Source organism: Brassica oleracea, chromosome C8, assembly GCF_000695525.1.
Source record: "Brassica oleracea var. oleracea cultivar TO1000 chromosome C8, BOL, whole genome shotgun sequence".
Lineage (NCBI taxonomy): Eukaryota > Viridiplantae > Streptophyta > Magnoliopsida > Brassicales > Brassicaceae > Brassica > Brassica oleracea.
In genome coordinates, this window is record NC_027755.1 from 14,701,440 (window position 1) to 14,723,525 (window position 22,086).

Consider the following 22,086-nt stretch of genomic DNA (forward strand, 5'->3'; position numbering starts at 1 on the left):
TTATAAATCCATGATATGGATATGTGGATTGCCATTAACCATCAAGGAGGTTTACATCCGGCCCGACTATCCGGTCCGTCTACACCCGTCTCCGATCCGTCTACATCCGACCAAGACTAGTCAAGATGAAGACTCATTCAACCGGAGCATTTATGAGCTTTGACCAAGTCTAGATATTTGTAGTCAAATGTATTAAATGTGTAGATTCTCTCCTTTGTGTAAACCCTTATGAACCTCCACTATATATTGATAGTGAGAGCTAATGAGAAAGACACAACTTTCACAACAACACTTCTCTCATATTTCTAACACAATTTTTATTAATTTCTTATTTGCTAGTCACGTGAACAAAAAGTGGAAATAATGATACGTATATAAATATGAAGCTTCTTTAACCATATAAAGATATTTATAAAGTTTAACCTACACAAATGTTAAAAAAAAAAAAAACATTTTACAAAAAAAAAGTTTATAATAAATTGGTGAGAAATAAAAGGAAGTATTGGATACAGTCTACACGTTCTTCTGCTTCACTCTAATACTTGTGCGCCCTTCTCTTCTTTGTCTTCTTCCTCAAATTTGCTTCGTTCACTTTCAGATTCTCTCACCAGACACGAACTCCAGATTCATCCCGACAATGGAAACATTCCATCTCCTCCTTTTTCTTTCCCACTTTCTCTTCTTCACGACGTACACCACGCTTACCTCAGCAAAATCTCAGATCGTTGACTGTACAATGTGCACTTCTTGTGACAACCCTTGTCAGCCGAACCTCTCTCCTCCGCCTCCGACTCCATCTCCTCCGCCTCCAGCCACCACCACCACCACTGCTTGTCCTCCGCCTCCTAGATCCGGCGGTAGTGGTGGTGGTCCTTACTACTACTACCCACCTCCTTCTCAGTCTGGCTCTTACCGTCCACCACCATCTTCTTCCGGCGATGGTGGCTACTATTATCCGCCGCCGAAAAGTGGAGGGAACTACAACCCCTATACGCCGCCGCCAAACCCAATCGTTCCGTACTTTCCGTTTTACTACCACAGCCCTCCCGAGCAATCTATTGTGTCGGCCGGATCTGATGTGAAAGTCAAACTCTCTTACGCGTTTTCTTTGGTTATAATTTTTGCTCTTTACTTATAAGACAGATAATTGTAACATCAAGACACCCTCAGATCTTTGTAAGGAAGAACACTATGCATGAGAGATCTTTTATTATTCCTTCTGCTTTTTTTTTCCACTACTTTTTGCTTGCACAAGTAGCAAATTTATATGTGCTTCTATCATTTTTAACAATTTTATGAATGTAGCCTTTTATTATCAGGGGGAGGGGGGGGGTGTGGGGGTTTGTTTGCCTTTATTTTTGGTTTTAATTTCATTCCAGTCGAAACTATAGTTGAAAGGAAGCAATAAAAGTCTTGTTTTGCTACCTCGAATATTAATTACGGACAACATAACGTAGTTACTGTTGGTTGATACTGTATATGGTCAATGGCTAATGCTTCAGACCATTGCCTAGTGCTACATCATCAAAACATCATCACTGCCAGAACTGGACATTATTACTCGTTACTTTATTCGTATCCACCTTGACAATTCAATTACTGGCATTGTCAAACCAAATGATAAATTAACAAATTTCGTTATCAATTATTATTATATTTTTCCATTACTTGTTACATGCTCTATTAAATACTTATTATTTGCTAATAATATGTCTTTTCTTTTGTTTGCATTTAGGGATGGACACAATTACTCTTTTTTTTTTTTTTTTTTTTTTTTTAATAGGAGGTTCAACGGCGACCCGTAATCCGCAAGTGGTTTCCGATTGTCCGAAGATCCGTAATCCGCACTTGGTTTCCGATTGCCAACCGCCTAATCCCCCTGGCCCGAAACCAGCCGGCACTAATACCCATTTACCCAAGGACCCGGCACCAACACCGCGATAACTTTAAACTTGGGGAGGGCGTAAAGCATTCTGTGGCCACAGGGGGTATTCGAACTCGGGTCCGTATTGGCGATAGTAACTACCTCAAGACCACTAGCCCACCACCCCGTGGTTAACAACGGGCTGGTGGGCTAGTGGTCTTGAGGTAGTTACTATCGCCAATACGGACCCGAGTTCGAATACCCCCTGTGGCCACGGAATACCCCATGTGGACACAATCACTCACTGCTCGTTTTATACTTGTTTCAACGTGATTTTTCAAGTATTCGTCGTCATCAAATTGAGTATTAAATAGTAAATTTAGATAGTAAATTTAGATACTTGCAAATATAAGACAAATAACAAGTATTGAAATTTTTTATCTATCTCGCTTGCTACTAGTTGACTTGCCAAGAGAAGACATTTTTGTTATCGTAAGAAAAGTACAATGCTTCCATATCAAAATATTATTGTTTTCCTTATCCTTCTTCTCTATAATATGTGTAAATATGCCGTTCAAAATAATTTTCATGTTCTTTTTAGTAGAGTAAACAAAGCTAACTTTCATGTCCATTTCAACTAAAGTACCATTAATAAGTACTTTTTAAATATTTAGAAATATTCGTAAATAATTCAAAAGTATTCACAAATAGCAAATAATAAAGTGGGACAAGTAATTTGCAAGCAAATCATTTTTATCAAGAACTTGAGATATCAAATTCTCAATTTTAATAAATCAAATATACATTTATTTTTTTATTACTTGTACAAGAGAAATCAAGTATCAAATACAATAAAAATAGCGAGTACTCGCTTTGTAGAATAAGGATTGGTAGTCTTTATCTTCACCTTCCCTGGCGGAGGAGTGACTTGCACCCCACACGGCATGTGTGTTGCAAGTCAGTATTCTGATGTAATTGTATAGATAGATAACTCTTCTCTGTAAAGAATAGATTTTATACTGTTTTCATATATATTAAAAACACACATATTAAGAAAACACATTAGATTACTATTATAAGTGCATTATTTTTATAACCATCAATTTTAATAAATTTTAACCAATAATAATTCAATAAACTCAATTATTTTTCTTAAAGTTCCCAATTTTGTATAGGAACATAAAAAGTCTATTTTTATGAATTTTTTTTTTTTAATCTATCTTAGTGGAACGGAGAAATTATTAATTAGCATAGTAAAGGAATTTATACCATATAAAAGTTGAGTATATAAGAAGACATTGAAAATGTCCATATAAGATTTAAAATTCCTTATCATAATAGAAATTCATACAAAATAAGGTAAATTAACAAAAACATTAAAAATTAACTTGATATAGACACTTATTTTTTTTTTAAATTAACATAAATTTAATGAAAGACTGTTTTCAATATGTCAAAACTTTCAAAATATTTTAATAATTAAAAACTAAATTTAAGTTTCTATCAACCAATATTTTAATGAACTAGAGAAGAAAATCCTTTAAATAACGTAAAGGTAGCTTTAATGAACTAAAATTAGTATACATATAGTTACATAACTAAGATAACATAAGTTGAGGTATTTTTAATAACAAAATACAACAATATTTCAGTTTAAATGATATTTTTCTTAATATTTTTGTTTAATTATTAATTATATTAATATCTATAGTTTTTATAAAATTGAATAAATGACAAAAAAGTATTTTACAAAATATAATAGATTGTATGCTTTGTTTGATTGTTCATCTCCAAACCTATCAATACTACATCTTATTTTCTTTTTTTTTATATTAAAAATATATAAATATTAATCTTAGTATATATATATATATATATGTATATATTTCAACCGATCTTAATCTAAGCAATACCAAAAAGATATTAGTCTTAGTATAATAACTAAAGATATTAGTCTTAGTATAATAACTAACAACAATTTAGTACAATAATTAACAACATTAATCTTAGTACATTTAAAAAAATAATTGGGTTTAATAGAAATCAAATCCTACATTCTAACGTACACATAATAAAAATAACCCAACCAATCATGATAACCGAACCGATTAAATATTCTACATAAAATCAAAAGTCTTACTAAAAATAAATTAATATTATTTTAAAATTTAGATATTGATTAATTGTTATAATTTATTTACTTTTACAATAATTATATTCGTGCATGAGCAGAGAAAAATTACCTAATAAGAATATAAATGACATAAATTTATATTCCATATAAAATAATTTATACTAACAGACAAAAGGTATTTAAAATGAATCAGTTTGATCTTTACTGTTTTGGAAAATTAACCTAAAATTAAAAATAATTGTTTTTAATAAAATAATACAAAAAATTGAAACTACATAATATTGAAAATATCATATGAAATTGCAATATCAATAAAATATACCAAATGAAAATTTTAATTTAATATTTTTAAAAATTAATATTTCCATAAAATATTTCCTTGAAAATAAAGTAAAATTTAATATTGTGTAACTCATTAAAAAGAATTAACTCGATAAATATAATATTTTTGGAAATTTTACATTAAAGTGATTAATCAGAAATGTCATAATATAAGTTAAAACTATAAATATATATTTGTTACAAGTAAGAAGAGAAGAGAAGAATTGGGGTATCTTATTCCATGAATAGTGAGTCTTTTATATAAAATTACAATAGTTTGAGGACAAAGTCATTTGGAGAACAAATAAAGCTTGGAGAACAAATATATCTAAGACTTGCCATAATGGCATAACCATAATATTCATAACACTTCCCCTTGATGTCCATTATGCGCGTAGATGTTGCCTCATTAAAAACATTACCAGGAAAATCCAATGGAAAAAGCCATGGTTAAGGGATAGTTACAAGTAAGAAGAGAAAAGAAGAATTGGTGTATCTTATTCCATGAATAATAAGTCTTTTATATAAGATTACAATAGTTTGAGGACAAAGTTATTTGGAGAACAAATAAAGCTTGGACAACAAGTATATCTAAGACTTGCAATAATGGCATAACCACAATATTCATAACACTTCCCCTTGATGTCCATTATGCGCGTAGATGTTGTCTTATTAAAAACATTACCAGGAAAACCTAATGGGAAAAACCATGGTTAAGGGAAAAAGAGTGCATCACGTAATGAATTCCCCTCATGTGTACATACATCGAGATCTTTGAGACGATGTAGTCCGATAAGATGAACTAACTTCTTGAAAGTAACAGTGGTTAGCGTCTTGGTGAATAAGTCAGTGAAACTAGGGGTGGGCACTTTACCCGATATCTGAAGTGGCACCCGAACCCGATCCGAAAAACCCGAACCGAAATCCGAACCGACGTAGCAGAATATCCGAACGGGTATTAAATTAGGAGAGATTGGATATCCGAACCCGAACGGGTAATATCCGAACCCGAATGAATATCCGAAAATAACCGAACATATGTATAATTAACCTTATATTTCTAGTTTACATCTCTCATTTTATATAAAATATTTATATTGATATACTACACATATTTTAAGCTCATATGATATACATACAATTACGAAGAAAATTATTTGCTACTTACTTAAAATGCATGTCAAATTTTTTATTTCAAAAATTAACAAAAAGTTACATCCAAAATTTAAAAACAATAACCAAATTAATGTCTTTTTAGTTTCAAAATGTTATGTCCAAATATATTAACCATTCAATCTATTAAAAATAAAAATTAGTTAAGTGAAAGTTATATTTTTAAATACAAGAAATTTGAGAAATGAAAATTTAATTTTGTTTTTTTCAAAACCTAAATATCCAAACCCGATCCGAAATAAATGAATCTGAACTAAAAATATCCAAAACCGACCCGAAGTACAGAAATACCCGAACGGGTTCTACACCTCTATACCGAAATACCCGATCCGAACCCGAACGGATACCCGAACGCCCACCCCTAAGTGAAACTGTCACTTGAAGGAACATGTAGGACACGGATATCGCCACTCTTCTGCAGTGAATGAGTCTTGATATGATCCATATTGAAATTATAACATTCACTTTAGATGTCTGTCATTTGTGTGTTCTTTGTTGCCTCATTAAAACCTTTATATCTTGGAAAATCCCAGTGGGATAAAAACCATGATAACGAAAAGAGTACAACCACACATAGTTTTATATCTCTTCCCCAGAAAGCAATATATTCAGGATATGCATTCCGATCAAATATATCTCTTTAATTAGGAAATTGATCTTAACAGAACAAACTCTTTTGATTTCTGTTATAATATTTAGGGTCTTTAGACTTCTGGTCCAAAATCTCTTTGACATAGACAATAATTTCTTGGTCTATTTGGACTTCAAGCCAAATTTCTTTACATACAATCGTCTAATCATTTGTCATGTACATACGATTTATTCATTCGTAACTATAAAGTTACTATTATGATTTTTTTTCTAGCCATATGAAATTACATCTTTCAATTATGAAAGAGATTAGTAACTTGCTCAAACAACACTCTTAAGTATGGTACTTCAAGATCAGTGAGTAACTACACTCTAAATATGGTACTTCAAGATCAATCATATGTGATCATCTTAAAATCTTTAAGGATCTTCAAGGTCTAGATGTCCAGTTTGGAATACATAACAATGTAGTCTTTTCAAGATTTTTCTTCCAAACAAACAATTTATTATAACTCTTAGAGAGTTTGGATTATATTCAAATCCATGATTCTATGAATTCATAATCTCTTGATAAATACAAATGGATACATTAGTTAATCTTATAATATTTCCATAAATTCCCTAAAATATTTTGTTTCAATTCGATCGAATCACTAGAGTTCCCGTGAACATAATTTTGCTATCATCAATCATTCATGGATTCTATCTCTCAAAGATTATCATTTTTCAGTGGGTCATATAATTCAAGTTCTTCTTTTATTGCCAAACTGATAAAGAACTTGACAGTAGTTGCATCTATCTCATGAGAGTGTCTCTTCACAGTCAGTTTCATATTGATTTTTCTTTGGTACAACGACTCATTTCTATCCCACTTGTTTTACACCTTTTGGTGTATGGACTATTGGTCCAAATATTTCTCTCTTTCATGAGAGTTTATATCTTTGTATATTGCTTCTTTCTGATTTGGCCAATCATTTTTTTGTGTACACTTTTCAATAGACTTTCTTTTATGATCATCTTTCTCATTCATCATATCAACTGCTACTTTGCATGCATAAATATCCTCGACGTCGATTTTCTTATCGGTTCCATTTTATTCTATACATGACATAACTTATTGAGATCTATTCATTTCCTCTGGTACCTGAATTATTTCAGTCATGTTTTAACATCTCTTCTGGATATCATTCAAAAACTTTGTTTCCTCTTGACCATTATTAATTTATGATCCTTTTCATTTACGAGGATTTTTTATCTTTGGAATCAACATGTCTACCACCCTGCAGGCGTGACTAGCAGTTTGATATTGTTCTTGTAAAACATCAATTCTTATTGGAGTATTTACAGCTGGTATATGTGACTTGATCACTATTTCTCTAGGTCAGTAAATGTGTCTGGCAACTGCTTTACTAAGCTATATCTTTGAATTATCTTTTGGACTTCTATTTCACATTCTATTTAGTCTGAGGATCGATTATAATTCATTTCAACTTATTTTTGTTTCCATCTGTGTATTTTCTCCCCTTTATGTTGGAGATACTCGTTTTAATTTGAGCATTCATATCGAGCCTTACTTATCCTTCGGAGATGACTCTAGATACTTAATTATCAATGGAGATTCATATCCAACAGATATTCCCAACCTCATTTGAAACACATCTTAATAAGCTTGTGGAGAAACTGGAATGTATATTGCACATGCAAAACTCTTAGACGAAAAATTGTTGGTTTCTAACCCAATACCAATGATGAGGAGAACTAGTGGTTACTTGTTGGCTTGATACGAATTATGTTGCTCAAAATGTTCAATACTTATTACACTGAACATGTAATAATTATCAAATACTTAAGACGTGAATTCACCAAGATTATAAAAATGCATGGTGGGTGATCAGTCCACCAACATCTCATTTATTCATGCCAATAACTTCATTTGGCTGGTGAAAACCGTATTACCATTTTATCTAATGAGCAAGCAACGTATGTGAAATCATTCGCAAGAATCTTCTGGTTCTTCAATGAATATTCACATAAATCTTTATGTATCTTTTCGAATCATTATTAAACCAAAATGGTCTAACTGGTTCGTGCCAAATGTTTTTGTAAACTTTTGGTTTACTATGTATTTATCTCCACTACACTAATATTTATGTAGTAAAATCTATAAGAGAATGTAGGTACTTCTCTAAAATACTTTTAGAGCCTTGAGAAATATTTTTGATTTGCAATGAATTTAACATTTCTTTCGCTTAGTATCTCAACATAACTTGTTTCAAAATTCCATAGATTCTTTAAGAAGGATTTGTCAACCAATTTGAGTGTAAACATAATTTTTTGGATGTTTCACTTATTATAAACTGTGAGATTCTTTAATTCTTCCTCTCGAGATGATAATATTACAAATTTTTTTAGTTTCTAATTAAATCTCATTTTAGAATCAACAACATACCATATTTGGGTTATGTATTCTTTCTCATATCCTTCAAACTTTTGATACTTATAAGAATATAATGCAATAAGAATTTTAAATTGCATTCTTATGTATAATAATATTATGTACTCTTCTGAAGCATCATATATGTCATCTTCTTGAACATTCAATAAATTTTATACTACCTTTTATTGTACTCACACTAGTTTTCTTTCATCTTTCTCTTCTTTATTACCATTTTTATTTTTTCAACTTCAAGTGGAATATAAATTCTAAAAAGAAACTCTTTGGTTTTGACCTTAACCATAACCATATATATATATATCCACATTCACGTATACAACTACTTTTTGGACTTACCAATATTATTTGTATGGATTCTTTCTCAAAATGTTAAATTCTCTTCAAGAGAATGAATCATAACCAACTAGACGTGATTTTTGATCTTACATCAATAGTTCATTATTTTTCTGAGTCTCGAAGAGACAAGATACAAGTATAAATTTCTTTAATCTTTTTTTTCATCCATGTGTATGTTGGACAACATTACGTGTGAAAACTGTATTTTTCACTATATTTGCATCATTAAAATTTTCTTTGAGAAATTTTACTTTATCCAACATAGTTAAGATTTATCTACAGACTTCATGTCTTGTAATATTTAGATGCAAAATACATAATGAACTTTAGGTAATCGCACTCTAGTGATTATACCTTTCTTTGGATTGTTTTCCAAAACTTGTGGATTTTTTAAGATCAAGCTTTAAGCTTAAAACTATCATATATGTAATGGTAATGAAATAGAACCCTCGTACTAACTTTTATGCAAATTATTTTGTATACTTATGTATATAAAACATAGATAAATACTTATCTTATAAAGAGAAAAGCACCAGCGATGAGTGTTACAACTCTTCATGTTTCTCGACATCTTACATGGTTTCTTTCTCTTTTACAAAGAATAAATATTCCTGAAATACTTAAATTTGCTCATATAAAATGACTATTGATATGTTAGTAAACATCAGTATTTAATATCAAAATTAAATCCGTAGCATTACACCAATATTATTACTAACAATATATGAGAACCAAGAACCACTCACGTATAAAACAATATCATTGATTGGTGGAATATAAATTAATGAGAACCAAGAACCATTCACATATAAAACAATATCATTTATTGTATTGACAGCAATTAGGTCAAACTCAGACTCATATCTTATTGCTAAGAATACAAAGTATGTATGTGAATAAACCCTAAACAATAAGTGTAAACGATCATTACTAATGAATTAAGTAATGAAACAATAACCATATGGCTAATAAAGAAAACACATGAGTATCAACCATAACAAGAATGATTCGTAGGTTTTGATTGTAGCTATAGGTTCTAACTTTTAGTTCACAGTTTCAACAATAAAATTGTCAAGATAGCTATTAGTTATATAATTACATGTTGTATGAAATAACAGTGGAAATATGCAACCGTATGAAAGTATAGGTTAATAACAATACAACATGTTAAGCATAGGTTTATAGCAATACTACGAATGAACACTAACACGTTTAACAATTACGTGATGACATGCGAAACATATAATAAAATCTAAAGCAAACACAAGCTATTATGAAATCAAACACATACGAATATAAATATAACAAATTGCGCGTTAGCTTGTCGACAAGGTCTCAGTTTGATCGAATGATTTTTTCCTTTCCACGAAACAAGGGCAAATCAATATTGTCGACTGAAACTTTTAAACTCAATCAAAATCAACATGTTGATAACTATAAATCTCACTCTCACAAACCATGAATTGATAATAAGCATGAATAATAAGCATGATTTAGAGAAGGATTGAACATAGATTATAGCTATTAACATAAAATAAAAATCTGTACCTATTAGCCCAAACTCACTAGAGTTTCATGCTAATAACATGTTATAAGTAAGAAGAGAAGAATTGGTGTATCTTATTCTATGAATAATGAGTCTTTTATATAGGATTACAATAGCTTGGGAACAAAGTCACTTGGAGAACAAGTAAATCTTGGATAACAAGCATATCTAAGACTTGCCATAATGTCATCACCACAATATTCATAACGATATTTACCAAAAAAATAAAAGTCGGGTGATCACCAAATTTATATATGTTAATTTTCTTTTAATTTTTAGATCATATATGCTAAGAAAAAGGAAATTGACAACAAAAAATGGTAAGAAAAAAAAAGAAAAGGAACTTTTAATTAAAATTAAGGAATAAGAATATTCTCATAGTTAGTGTTAAATTAAATGTTAATTCGAATTAGTGATTCAAGAGCATATATTGTTTCACTATATATAAAGAACCAATATTCTAAGAATAATACGTACCAGAAAGATAAATGGATTCTCTAAAACATCATATAGTTTTCTTCATCACGATGATTATGTTCATGAATGCAACCATGTCCTGTGCCCAAAAGACAACAGTGGTGATTCATAATGATCTTGGAAGTGGATTATCGTTAGGCTACCACTGTCAGTCGGGGGACAATGATCTTGGATACGGGGGTCTGGGAGTAGGTGGATCATGGTTCTTTCGCTTTAAACCTGATATTTTTGGTCGTACTTTATTCTTTTGCAGATTTAGTTGGGGAAACGAATCACATTATTTCGATATATATAAGCAAAAAAGAGATAAAGAATTTGAGAAGTTTGGATGCACACACTGTGAGTGGAATATACGTAAGAATGGTCCTTGCAAGCTTAACAAAATCAATAACATGTTTGATGTCTGTCTTCCTTGGAATTCTTGACTTTTTCAACAGTTTTAATATCTATACGTATTATCTAATAGCGTATTATACTCTTATTAAAGTTGTGTTACGAATAATAATATGGAAGAGGATTTTTTTGTCAAGTAATGAAATAAGTATTGTTTGTGTACGTCAGCTACAATGAGCTCTTGTTAAAATTACGTTTATTAACCACCATATTTGTGTATGTTATTTACAAAAAATAAATAAAAATATTTGTGTAAGTTACCAATTCTCGACCAAAAATGTGTTGTAAAATCATATTTCAATGTTCTATAATCGGAAATTTAGAATATAATGTAATTTAGAACATAATGTAGTTTTTTTTAAACTAGGGGTGGGTATATTAACGAGAACCAAAGAATTGAACCGAAACTGAACCATACTTAAAAAATATGTTAATGGTTCCAAGTTTTGAGAACTAAAAAAATCAGAACCGATCCGAATAGAACTGAAATATTTCGGATAACTGAATGGAGTTAAAAATATAAAAAAAAAAATACTAAAAATAACTTAAACTATCAAAAATATAGCAGAAAGAACGAATATGTCCTAAGATAACCATAAAACTCCAAAATATTTAAAACAAATACCCGAATGGTTACTTAATTCAATTAGAAATGATCTCGAATTGAAACGAAATATTTTAAAACCGTATGGTTTCAATTTTCGAGAACCGAACTGAATGCCTATACCTAATTTTAACATTTTGATATTGTATTGATGGAGATTGTTTGAAGTTCATAGTGGTACCTACCTTAATAGACCTTTTATTTATGCGGATGCTCAAGCTACGTACGTTCCCTACAAGTTGGACTGGCTCCATATCATTGTAATCCTTATGGTTCTTGTAACGAAAAGCGGAGAAAAGGTTATGTTTTGTCAGGATTCTCGTTTGGGCTTCATGGTAGTATATTGAAGTCAGTTGCATCTTTTATTGGGTTTTGGTGAGGAATCTTAGTTAAGGAGATAAGCTATAACTTAACCTCTTTATAAAAAAAAATTATAACTTAACCTTAAGCTTGTATTATATATCAAGTTGATTCATTTTAAATTAATTTTTTTGTTAGTTTAATTTATTTTATATGGACTTTGAAAATTAGGTTGATTTATATTCTTATAGCTTTGATTTGTTTTTTAAATCATATTATTTCTTTAAAATATTAGTTAATTTCATATTAATTTTCTAAATAGTACTATATCAAGTTGATTTTTTTTGTCATCAACTAAACAGACTCATACTGATTCGGAAAACCAAACAAGTGGCTCTGCATCCATGTGAACGACAAATGACGGATTTTTCCTAACAGTGTGCAAGACTGTCCGCTTCCTTGTTTTGCGTCTTTGGTACATGAATAATCTCTTAGCGAATAAAACTTTCTTTCAAGACCATCAAGTTGATATTTTATGAGTTACTTTTTTGGTTAGTTTACTTTATTTTCTTTGAATTTCTATTTTATTTTCAAATAAATATTTACTGGAAGTGATGACATTTTAAAAATAATGATTTGGTATATTTTGATTGGTGGTTCTAAATCCTACGTGTCAATTTTCAAAATATTCCAAATAATTATTTTAATAATAGACTATAAACTATTGAGGGTGTCGTCTGCGTATGACTAAACCACCAATCATAATATGCCAAATCATTATTTTCAAAATGCCAAAACATCAAAAAAATATTTTCCCCAAAATAAAGTAGGAATTCATTCAAAATAAGGTAAGCTAACAAAAAAAAATCATGAAACAGAATCAACTTGATACAGCTACTATTTTTTTAAAATCACCCCATCATTAACTAATAGTTCTTAAGAATATAATATTTTTTAAAAAGTCAAAGTAATAAGAATTCAAATCATATATAAATTCAAAGTCCGTAATAAACTAACAGATAAATAATAATTTCATATTAATCAAAATAAACATATAATATTTCAATAAATTAAATAAAATTAAAAATATATTTTTTTAAAAATAATACAAAAACTTTTTTCAATTTAAAAAATATAAGAACTTAAATCACATATGATTTTAAAAGTTGAACTACAACATATTGAATTCCTCATATAAAATTTTAAAATATCAATAAAATATACAAAATAGAAAATTTTGTTTATTATTTAAAACATTAAAGTTTCCAAAACTATTTATTACAGAATAAAATAAGAAATAGGAATTAACTTGATACGTATAATAATTTTGGCAAATTAAGATTAAAGAGATTAAGAGGTTGATTGTTTACAGATTTTGAAGTAGTTTTTGGCTTTTGTTTTTGGAAAACCCACTTTTCTTCCAATCAAGTTTTAGTTTTTAGTTTTTATTTTTTGTAAAAATCATTTGATTTGCCAATCAAGATTTTTAACAAGCAGATTCCCTAAATTTTAGGGAAACTAGTTTTTCAAAATTTCAATATATTTATGAAGAAAAACCAAAAACTAACTTTTGTGGGTTTTTTGATAAAAAACGAATTTTATTTCTTTTATGTATTTATAATTATATAAATAATATTCCATAAAGAGAAATTTTCCAAACAAGTTTTTAAGATATCATTTAAACAATAATGTAAAATAATTTATTTGTGTCTCATATCTGCAAATAAATTTTGATATTTATATATAATATTAATTAATTTTAAATCATTAGTTATTAATTGCTATAAATAAAATTATTGAATAACTGTAAGAATTATTAGACACACTAAAATAAATAATATTTTATAATTTTAAATTTTTTTTTCTTATTTTAAAATGATGTATTGATTATATAATAAAATTTTCTAAGTAGTTTCAAACTTTTAAATATTTTTATTTTTGTGTAATTTTATATATATTTTATTTATATTTTACTATAATATATTTTTTTATAAAAATATAATAATTAAAATATGTTATTGTATTTTATTTTAAAATAATAATCACAATATTTTGATAAATTTTAATTGTAAAATCTAAATATTTATTGCTATTTTATTATATATTTCAAAGTAATGTATTAATTAATTTTTTAAAAAAATACAGCAAAACCAAAAACCAAAATCAAAATCTAGAAACCAAAAACCAAAAGCTGAAAACCAAAAATCAAAATCTAAAAACCAAAAACTAAAATCTAAAAACCAAAAACTAAAGCTTAAAACTACCGAAACAAACATTATTAATATAAAATTTTAACTTAATAAAAGAAGAAACAATTACCCTGAAGTTTTATATATTTTGTTTTATTTTTAAATCATTGCATATGCTAATAAATAATAGGGCACAAAGTTTCTAAAAAAATTGAAATATTAGTTAATTTCAATTTGTTTCTTTCTACTTAGCAATTTCATTCTTTGGTTTTCAACAGTTTACAAAAAAAAAAAAAAAAATTAAAAGAGCTATTGGTAAGAGTAAGCCATCATTTATTTCTGAATTTCAAAATTCTTCTTAATCAAACAAAGAAATTAACGAATTTATTTACTAATCAAAATTAAAATTTTAATCAACACTATTATTTTACATTTTTGACACATTTTAGTCAGTTATAAACAAAAACTCATATAATTTAATAAAATAGGCTATATTGAAAAAAAATCTAACATGTTCTAATCTTCAAAACGTTATTATTATCGTTGTTAAAACAAGCTACATGATGAATTCTCATAAATAATTAGTCTCATTCACCTTAAATAACATATAAAAATTAAATGCTCATAAATGATTTTTGTCAAAAAAGATATTTAAAGAATAATATATATAAAATAGATGAAAAATAAAGAGTACAAAAAAATCTTGTCAAATCAGTTAGTTACAATTTCCACAGAAACTTGTAAGAAGACCAACAATGAATTAGCATGAAAGACAAGTCAAAAATGATAGAACGAATAATTAATATGAATTTATTAATACAATAATATAATATCTAAGGATCTTAACAAACAAACTAAAACAATAAAAATTTACAAATTTTTAACATTTAGAATAAAAAAATTTCAATATTACAATGAATAAGGTATTTGAGAGTTTTTTTCTCTTGTCGTTAACATTTAGCAACTATGAATGATTATTAAATTATGTAATAGTTTTCACAGGATCGTACAAATTCTCATGTAAAGCCAAAAACAAACAAATATTATTTATCATACCAGAATAATACATTTTCATACAACAAACTAAAATATATTCTATTGTAGTGCATTATAAAATCATACAAGCTTCACTAACTAAAAATCTAATTAGATCAAGTAGAAGATAAATATAATACTCCAGATTCTCTATATTATTCTCAGCAAATGTTCAACTCGTTGTCGATTTAAACAAGTTTTGAGATGATCTTGTTGTACACTCCGAGTCAGAGGCTGAGATTGGAGAGTTTGACAAAGATCCGGATTCATAGTATGTTTTTCTTCAAATTTGAGTAGATTTACGTATTTAGAAAATTTGTAACAATATATGTAACTTTAATTATTGAAGTTTTTTTTGTTAGTTGTTGGAGTTGTTTAAAATTAATATATTTTTGATTGAAAATTTTATATTCCTGCTATTTTTAAAAATAATTTACACTGTATTTTTAATAAAAAAATGATTGTTAAAAAAATTCCGAGATTGGTTTCAAAAATTATTTAAATAAAGAAAATTTAAATGTTATTCCTCGAAATTCCGTCGAAACATTCCGACATAATTCCGAGGAAAGCACCTATATATTGGGATTTTGGTTTGGGGTTTAACTTCCTTGGAATTCCGTTGGAACATCCTGACACAATTCCTGGAAATCAATGTTTTTGATATGAATTATTCAAAAAAAAAATCATCAACATAAAAAGACTCATGGAGACTCTATAAACCAAGCTGGTAGCTCTGCGTCCGTCCATATGAACGACAATCGACAGTTGTTTCCTTGCACTTCGTGCGAGGCTGTCCACCTTGGTATTTTGTGTTCTGGGTATATGGATGAGCTCAGTGTGGTTGAAACTGCTTTTGAGGGTCTTGATATCTTCGATATAGCTTGCAAAAGCTGGTATTCATCAGTTTTGAAACCATCTTCACCAATTGAGAACAATTTGTTGCAAAAGTTACATGAAACTGCCGTAAATTTCTCATACATTTCATTGTCCAAATGAATGCCTCTAGTTCCGAAGGTTGAGGAGAAAGATTGGCTCTGGTATTCGTTGCTCACATCATCCCATCAAAGCCTTCGAGCGTGTTATACCAACCTTTTCCGGAAAAACTTTCATGTTCTTTCCATGACCCATCCCTAAAACACCATCTTCCCGGTATATGAGGTAAAGTCGAATCCACTACCTCTCTAGATCTATCGATCCTACGAATAATTGATTCTTTAACCTCGGCCCAAAGACTGATTATGTCTCCTCCAAGTTGAGAGTGTCCATGTGATCTATATCCAAATTGCTAAAAACTTTGTTGTTTCGCGCTTTCCAAATATACCATAAAATTCAAGCAAATTGATGATCTTCCAGAAGCGGAGATACTCTACAAAATAGATGATCCATATTTGTAAAGAGTGAATGAGCCAGAAAAATATCTAGATTCGAAGGGGTCTTTGAAAGTATCCAAACTTGTACCGCCCAGGGGGGCATTCAAAGAACAAGTGATTTATTGTTTCCTCAAATACTCCACATATTGCACACTGTGATCCCTTTGAATCCTTCTCACTTGCAAACTTTTTATATGAAACATTCAATAAAAATATAAAATCGAATACCGACACGTCATAAAAATACATATTAAGTGTCTAATACGATGTGAGTTAACGATCGTTCAAAGTTTTCAACTTATAAAATCCTCTATGAATATATCAACGAGTACATAATATCTCTCATAAACACTTATACAATTAAACAAAGATATTTTGATAATCCAACTTACAATATTGATTTTGTTCTCTTATAAACACTTATATATTTAAAACATGCAGATAATTCCTTCTAAATCATCAATATTTTATAAAAATGTACTGTGGGTCAATTATCTCATGTTCTGAAACCAGAAATCTCATTTCGTCGGATTTTTTTCCAATGAGCTGGTTCCGATAGAGAATTTCGTCGGAAATGCGTTTCTTTGATGGATTTCGACAAAATTCTTCGTCGGAATTCGCCTTCTTTCTTGTAGTTTTTCTTGATTTAGTCATTTTTTATCGTAAGTTGTTGCCTATTTAAAGGCTTCGCCATCTCTTATAACAAGTTCACAGAATCGATACAAGTTTTGTTCATTTGAATTCATTGTCTCCCTCTCTTTCTTGTGTCTAAACAATATTGACAATGTAAGAGTCTTGTGTATCACGATTTAAAGGATGCCTTAATGTAGCTTAATACTTATTAAACACTCACCGAACTTTTACTTATCTTCTTCTCTTACTCTAGTTTACCGATTCTTTTTTTTTTGGGTCAAAACTCTAGTTTACTGATTCTAAATCTCGTTCTTCTTAAAAACACAAATTCAAAGTATTTTGTCACTTCACAAAGATTAGTTTTATACTAGAGTTTCTTTGACTCAGATAACCAGTCTATTGTATAGAATCTTTGGTTATAGTATAGACTGTGTAAAAGGATTCAACCACGAGTTGGTTCTCTTTCTTTAATTGGCGGGTTCATGTTATGTGGTTGACAGCAATTCAGTTACAAATTGACTGAATACCATTTTTTTGACATGCAACAAACACTCATAAATTTCAATGTTTCTAAGTATTTAAAGTAACACAGGTCTCGGAGAGAGGAGAGTGCAATTTTGTTATTTTCTCACTTTTGTCTTTAATAAGTCCAAAATTACTCTTGTTTTCTTCCTTTCACCTGTCGAGAAAGAAACCTTAATTTATCGTTTTTCACGATTCTTAGCAAATTTTAGTGATTTTAGTGATTTATATGCTTTTTTTACCTAGTTATGAAGGATTCTCAATTAAAGATATAACCATATAGAGATCCGCACATTGCGCGGGATGAGTGTGTATGGAAAAAAAAATTCTTAAAATTTAATTTACATTTTAATTCACTATTTCTATTATTAATCATTATATAAAACGTAAACTATGTAAATTTTAATCATGTAGATGTATTACATCTTGGGTTTGTAATTATATATGTTCAGTTATATATGGACCAGGACATATGAAAGATTAAAAGATATAAATAATCATTGGGTCTTAGCTATGTTAAAAACTCAAACAAATTTAGTGGCTATATTCTCTAAAACTCATTTGTTGAGAAGATGAGAAATGTATTGTTCTTTTCAAATGTCAAGAACTTTAAGAAAAAAGAATAAGAGTTTATATGACAAATTCAAATCTTTTCACTATAAACCAGTTCATCTGAGATTCTTATGCAACCAATATTTTCTTCTTTTCTATTTTATCTTTACTTGCTTTTTATTTCTCGTGTCTGTTGATTTCGTAATCTCCAAAATATTGTTTCTCAACATCAAATAAATAGTTTTGCAACACGATTTATGTCCCAAAAAATGGTGCATCTCCTTTGTTCACTTCAGTGATTCATTTCTTATACCAAGATACGTTAATTTTTCTTTTTTTAATTCATATATTATTATAAGTTATATAAATTTATACTGTAATTTTCATAATATTGAATAATAGCCCATAAAAATAAAGTTTAGATAAAATGTAGTCGTTGGATTACATGATATTTTATGATATTTTCTTTTTTGAAATGGAAGAAACGTATATAGAATGAATTCAACGAAAATAGAGATGAAAAAAAAAATTAAATATATTGTTTTTGAAGGATAAAATTTATTTTTCAGGAATTCCAAAAACCAAAAACCCAAATAGACCCGATTCAAATTTGAATAGATAGCCGAATAATTTACCTTTGCGATGGATCCAGAGCATACAGATCTATTCTGGAGTGCTGGAGCAAAAAACCTGTATAAACAAAAAAAGGAAGGATTGTTGAGAATAGAGAAGACGTAAAGGGACAACCATTGAAGACATCATAAACTTGAAGTATCTGAAACTGCAGAAGATCTGAATCTCTTACTACCACAGAAGGATCTAAGGCGAAATTCAAGTATGAAAAAGATCCCAAATAGCCATTTAATTATACGAAGCAATGCAACATTTCACTTCCCAGGCCCCCATCCAATATCACAACTCCATTTTGCAGTAACTACTCAGAAAAAAGTGCAAGCTCTTGAGATATTTGCAGGTCACCAAGAGATGGTCTCTGTCCCGACAAATCAACTTATCAAAAGACTAAAAGATAAAGATCAAGAGATGACCTGAGGTGCAGCCAAGTAACAATGAGATGTATATTAACGAACATTCGGAAGTCTAAATCTTCTGAACTTTCACCATAACTGACATCTACCATTTATTATGTCATAACCCCGAGATAGCGAGAGAGAGCTAAACCTATAATCTGGATGCAGGAAGAAGATGCGACATAACATCTAGGAGACTAGTATGAATGGAAAAGAGTTTCATAAATCCACTGACGTCATATCAAAGGTCAAGTAGAGTAGCAGATTTCCCAACTTATTAATCTGACAATGCACACAGACATCAAGCAGCAGAAATTCATGCCCAACCTAGCCACATCCTAACAACGTCAAAGGCCAAACCAGTCATCCCAAAGAGTTGAAGCCCGACCTTAAGGGTCTTCAATTGTTCTCCTTTAACTCAATTCCTCAACCCAAAGAAAATGTACACCGACTCCTCCAAGTATCATCATAAATTCAGCTACATAAATTTGGATTATTATAGTTCCTTTTTAATGTTTTAGAAATATAGTTCCTTTTGAAATTAGACACACACAAAAATATATATTGTCTTGTACTCATATCAATATAGGAGTGTGCACTGCACTCACCCAAATGTATGTCCTAAAGCTTTATAAAATATAATTCATCACACAGAGCATAACCATAGTTCTCTCCCACACACACACAAAACATAACCTTACCTCTCTTTTTTTATCCCTCAAAACACATACACACAAAATTTGAAGCTTAAATAGTCTTGCTCGATGGCCGGTGGAGAGTTGAGAAATGGAATTAGAAAAGCTTGCGCCCTTCTCATAGTGATTGACGGGATAGAGGGATGGATATGCATTCAAAGGAGTTGCATCAAACTTATTGACTTACTTAACTGATGTGGTGAAGATGAGAAACTCAAGAGCAGCCACGACTGCTAACACTTGGAGTGGCTTCACTTTCATGTTGCCTCTCTTCTCTGCTCATTTCACCGATTTACTGGGACAGATTCTTCACCATCCTAGCTTATTCTTCTCTCTACTTTTTGGTCAGTATCACTATACCACCCTTCTGTTAGAATCAACATCAGAAAGAACAAATCAAGACTTGTTTGTTTAAAAATCAAAAACTCAGATCCATCTGGGAGAATAGAGACTCTCCAAACATTATCAACTTGTTGAGAGAAAGCTATAACCTTTGATGCAATATCCTGGTAAATTAGGTTTTATAACTTTTCAGCAAAAAATGAAACATATCATGAAAGCTTTTGTAATAGTGATTCAACATTAATTACTTCTCCTATGGAAACCACGATCATGTGTGGTGTGAAGCTCATTCCAGAAGATGAAGGCATCATCAACTCACCTAACCAAAACAAAAGCAAAAATCTCATTAAGTATCCATGTTCTTGATCTAATAAGCAACTTAATACATAGACAGAAAGTCTTACACTTTTCCCACGCATCAAGGACACATTAAAGAGTCCTGGTTCTTGATTTCGGACAGAGTTTGTTTAACAGTGGAAGACAATCTCTGTTTCTTGCCAGAGCCTGTAGGTTGACCACAGCCTCGTTTGCTAGAGGTGTTAATGGTCAAAACAGAGGAAGACGGCAATGCCAAAGAAACAGAACCGTCTTGTCCGTATTTTCTAAGCCGTTGTCTCTTACGTTTCATCAGAGTTTCACCATGAGGAGGAGGAGGAGCAGCAGCATCAGTCGTATGAACACCAACATGATGAGGAGAAGCTCCAGTTGCTGCTTCAGAAGGATCACCATGTAAAGGATGAGATCCGATCGACTCATAGAACCTCTCGCCGGAGCTGGGCCACACGAAGACTCCGTAACTGCTAGACGATTTCTCCGTCTCTATCATCCTTATTTCTTGTTCGTCGTCATCGAAATGATGCTTGAGAGCAATATTAATTTTGAGCCTGCAATTCTAAGAAAAGGCCTTAAGAAAGCTCACGGAGCCATGGTGTTTGAAGGCGTATCCAAGACTTTTTTTTTTTTTTTTTTTTTTTTAACGAATAAAACTTTCTAATTTATTACTTGTCTTTTTAATTACATTAATGAAACATGCTTAAATGAATTTAAACTTCCTATTTTATTGTTTGTTTTTTCAGTTGCCTTAATGAAATATCCTTAAATAAATTTAGACATAATGTCATTTAATCAACAAAAAAAACTCATGAGTTATCCTTACGTGCATAATTTTAATAAAGGAGATTTTTAAAAACGTGCATCATTAAAATGTTACCTAAAACATGCAGCACTAATATATAACATGCATCAATAAAACTAGAATTTAACTCACACAATTGTACGGATATTATTTTCAGTTGATTAAATTTAAAAATAATTATTTATTCAAAAAAATTTAAGAATGGCTATGTTTTTAAAAATTATATGGTATTATTTACTCATAACTCAATTGTCATTTGATAAATTGTTAGAAATAACATTCTAACATAATATAACTCAGTTGTCATTTGCTAAATTTATGGTTTTTATTTATATTTTTTATTATTTAATTATAATATTTTCATTTTATATTTGAAAGATAAATGAATTTT

At 29.7% G+C, this 22,086-nt stretch overlaps 2 protein-coding genes and 1 long non-coding RNA gene across 5 annotated transcripts; 2 read left to right on the plus strand and 1 right to left on the minus strand.

Annotated features, from left to right (window-relative positions):
• The first annotated feature begins 441 nt into the window (after nt 1-441).
• LOC106309762 (leucine-rich repeat extensin-like protein 5) lies at nt 442-1,315 on the plus strand. The gene has a single exon (XM_013746889.1). The coding sequence runs from the start codon at nt 638-640 to the stop codon at nt 1,136-1,138; it is 501 nt and encodes a 166-aa protein (XP_013602343.1). The 5' UTR covers nt 442-637; the 3' UTR covers nt 1,139-1,315.
• A 9,593-nt stretch (nt 1,316-10,908) lies between these two features.
• On the plus strand, nt 10,909-11,322 carry LOC106308727. The gene has a single exon (XM_013745855.1). It carries the CDS (start codon nt 10,909-10,911, stop codon nt 11,320-11,322), a length of 414 nt encoding a protein of 137 aa, XP_013601309.1.
• Nucleotides 11,323-17,542: 6,220 nt separating this feature from the next.
• Nucleotides 17,543-21,495, minus strand: LOC106311507. 3 transcript variants are annotated; one of them, XR_001264039.1, is made up of 5 exons: nt 20,965-21,495; nt 20,809-20,879; nt 20,406-20,585; nt 19,131-19,185; nt 17,543-18,100 (listed from the first exon to the last, which is right to left on the minus strand). It is a non-coding gene; the product is annotated as an uncharacterized LOC106311507 (long non-coding RNA). The 3 variants fall into 3 exon arrangements; XR_001264038.1 differs by lacking the exon at nt 17,543-18,100 and having other exon boundaries at nt 19,075-19,185; XR_001264037.1 differs by lacking the exons at nt 17,543-18,100; nt 19,131-19,185 and having other exon boundaries at nt 20,108-20,585.
• Between the last annotated feature and the right edge of the window lie 591 nt (nt 21,496-22,086).

Coding starts and splice junctions, on each gene's coding strand:
- LOC106309762 (XM_013746889.1), top strand. CDS start 638: ATGGAAACATTCCATCTCCTCCTTTTTCTTTCCCACTTTCTCTTCTTC.
- LOC106308727 (XM_013745855.1), top strand. CDS start 10,909: ATGGATTCTCTAAAACATCATATAGTTTTCTTCATCACGATGATTATG.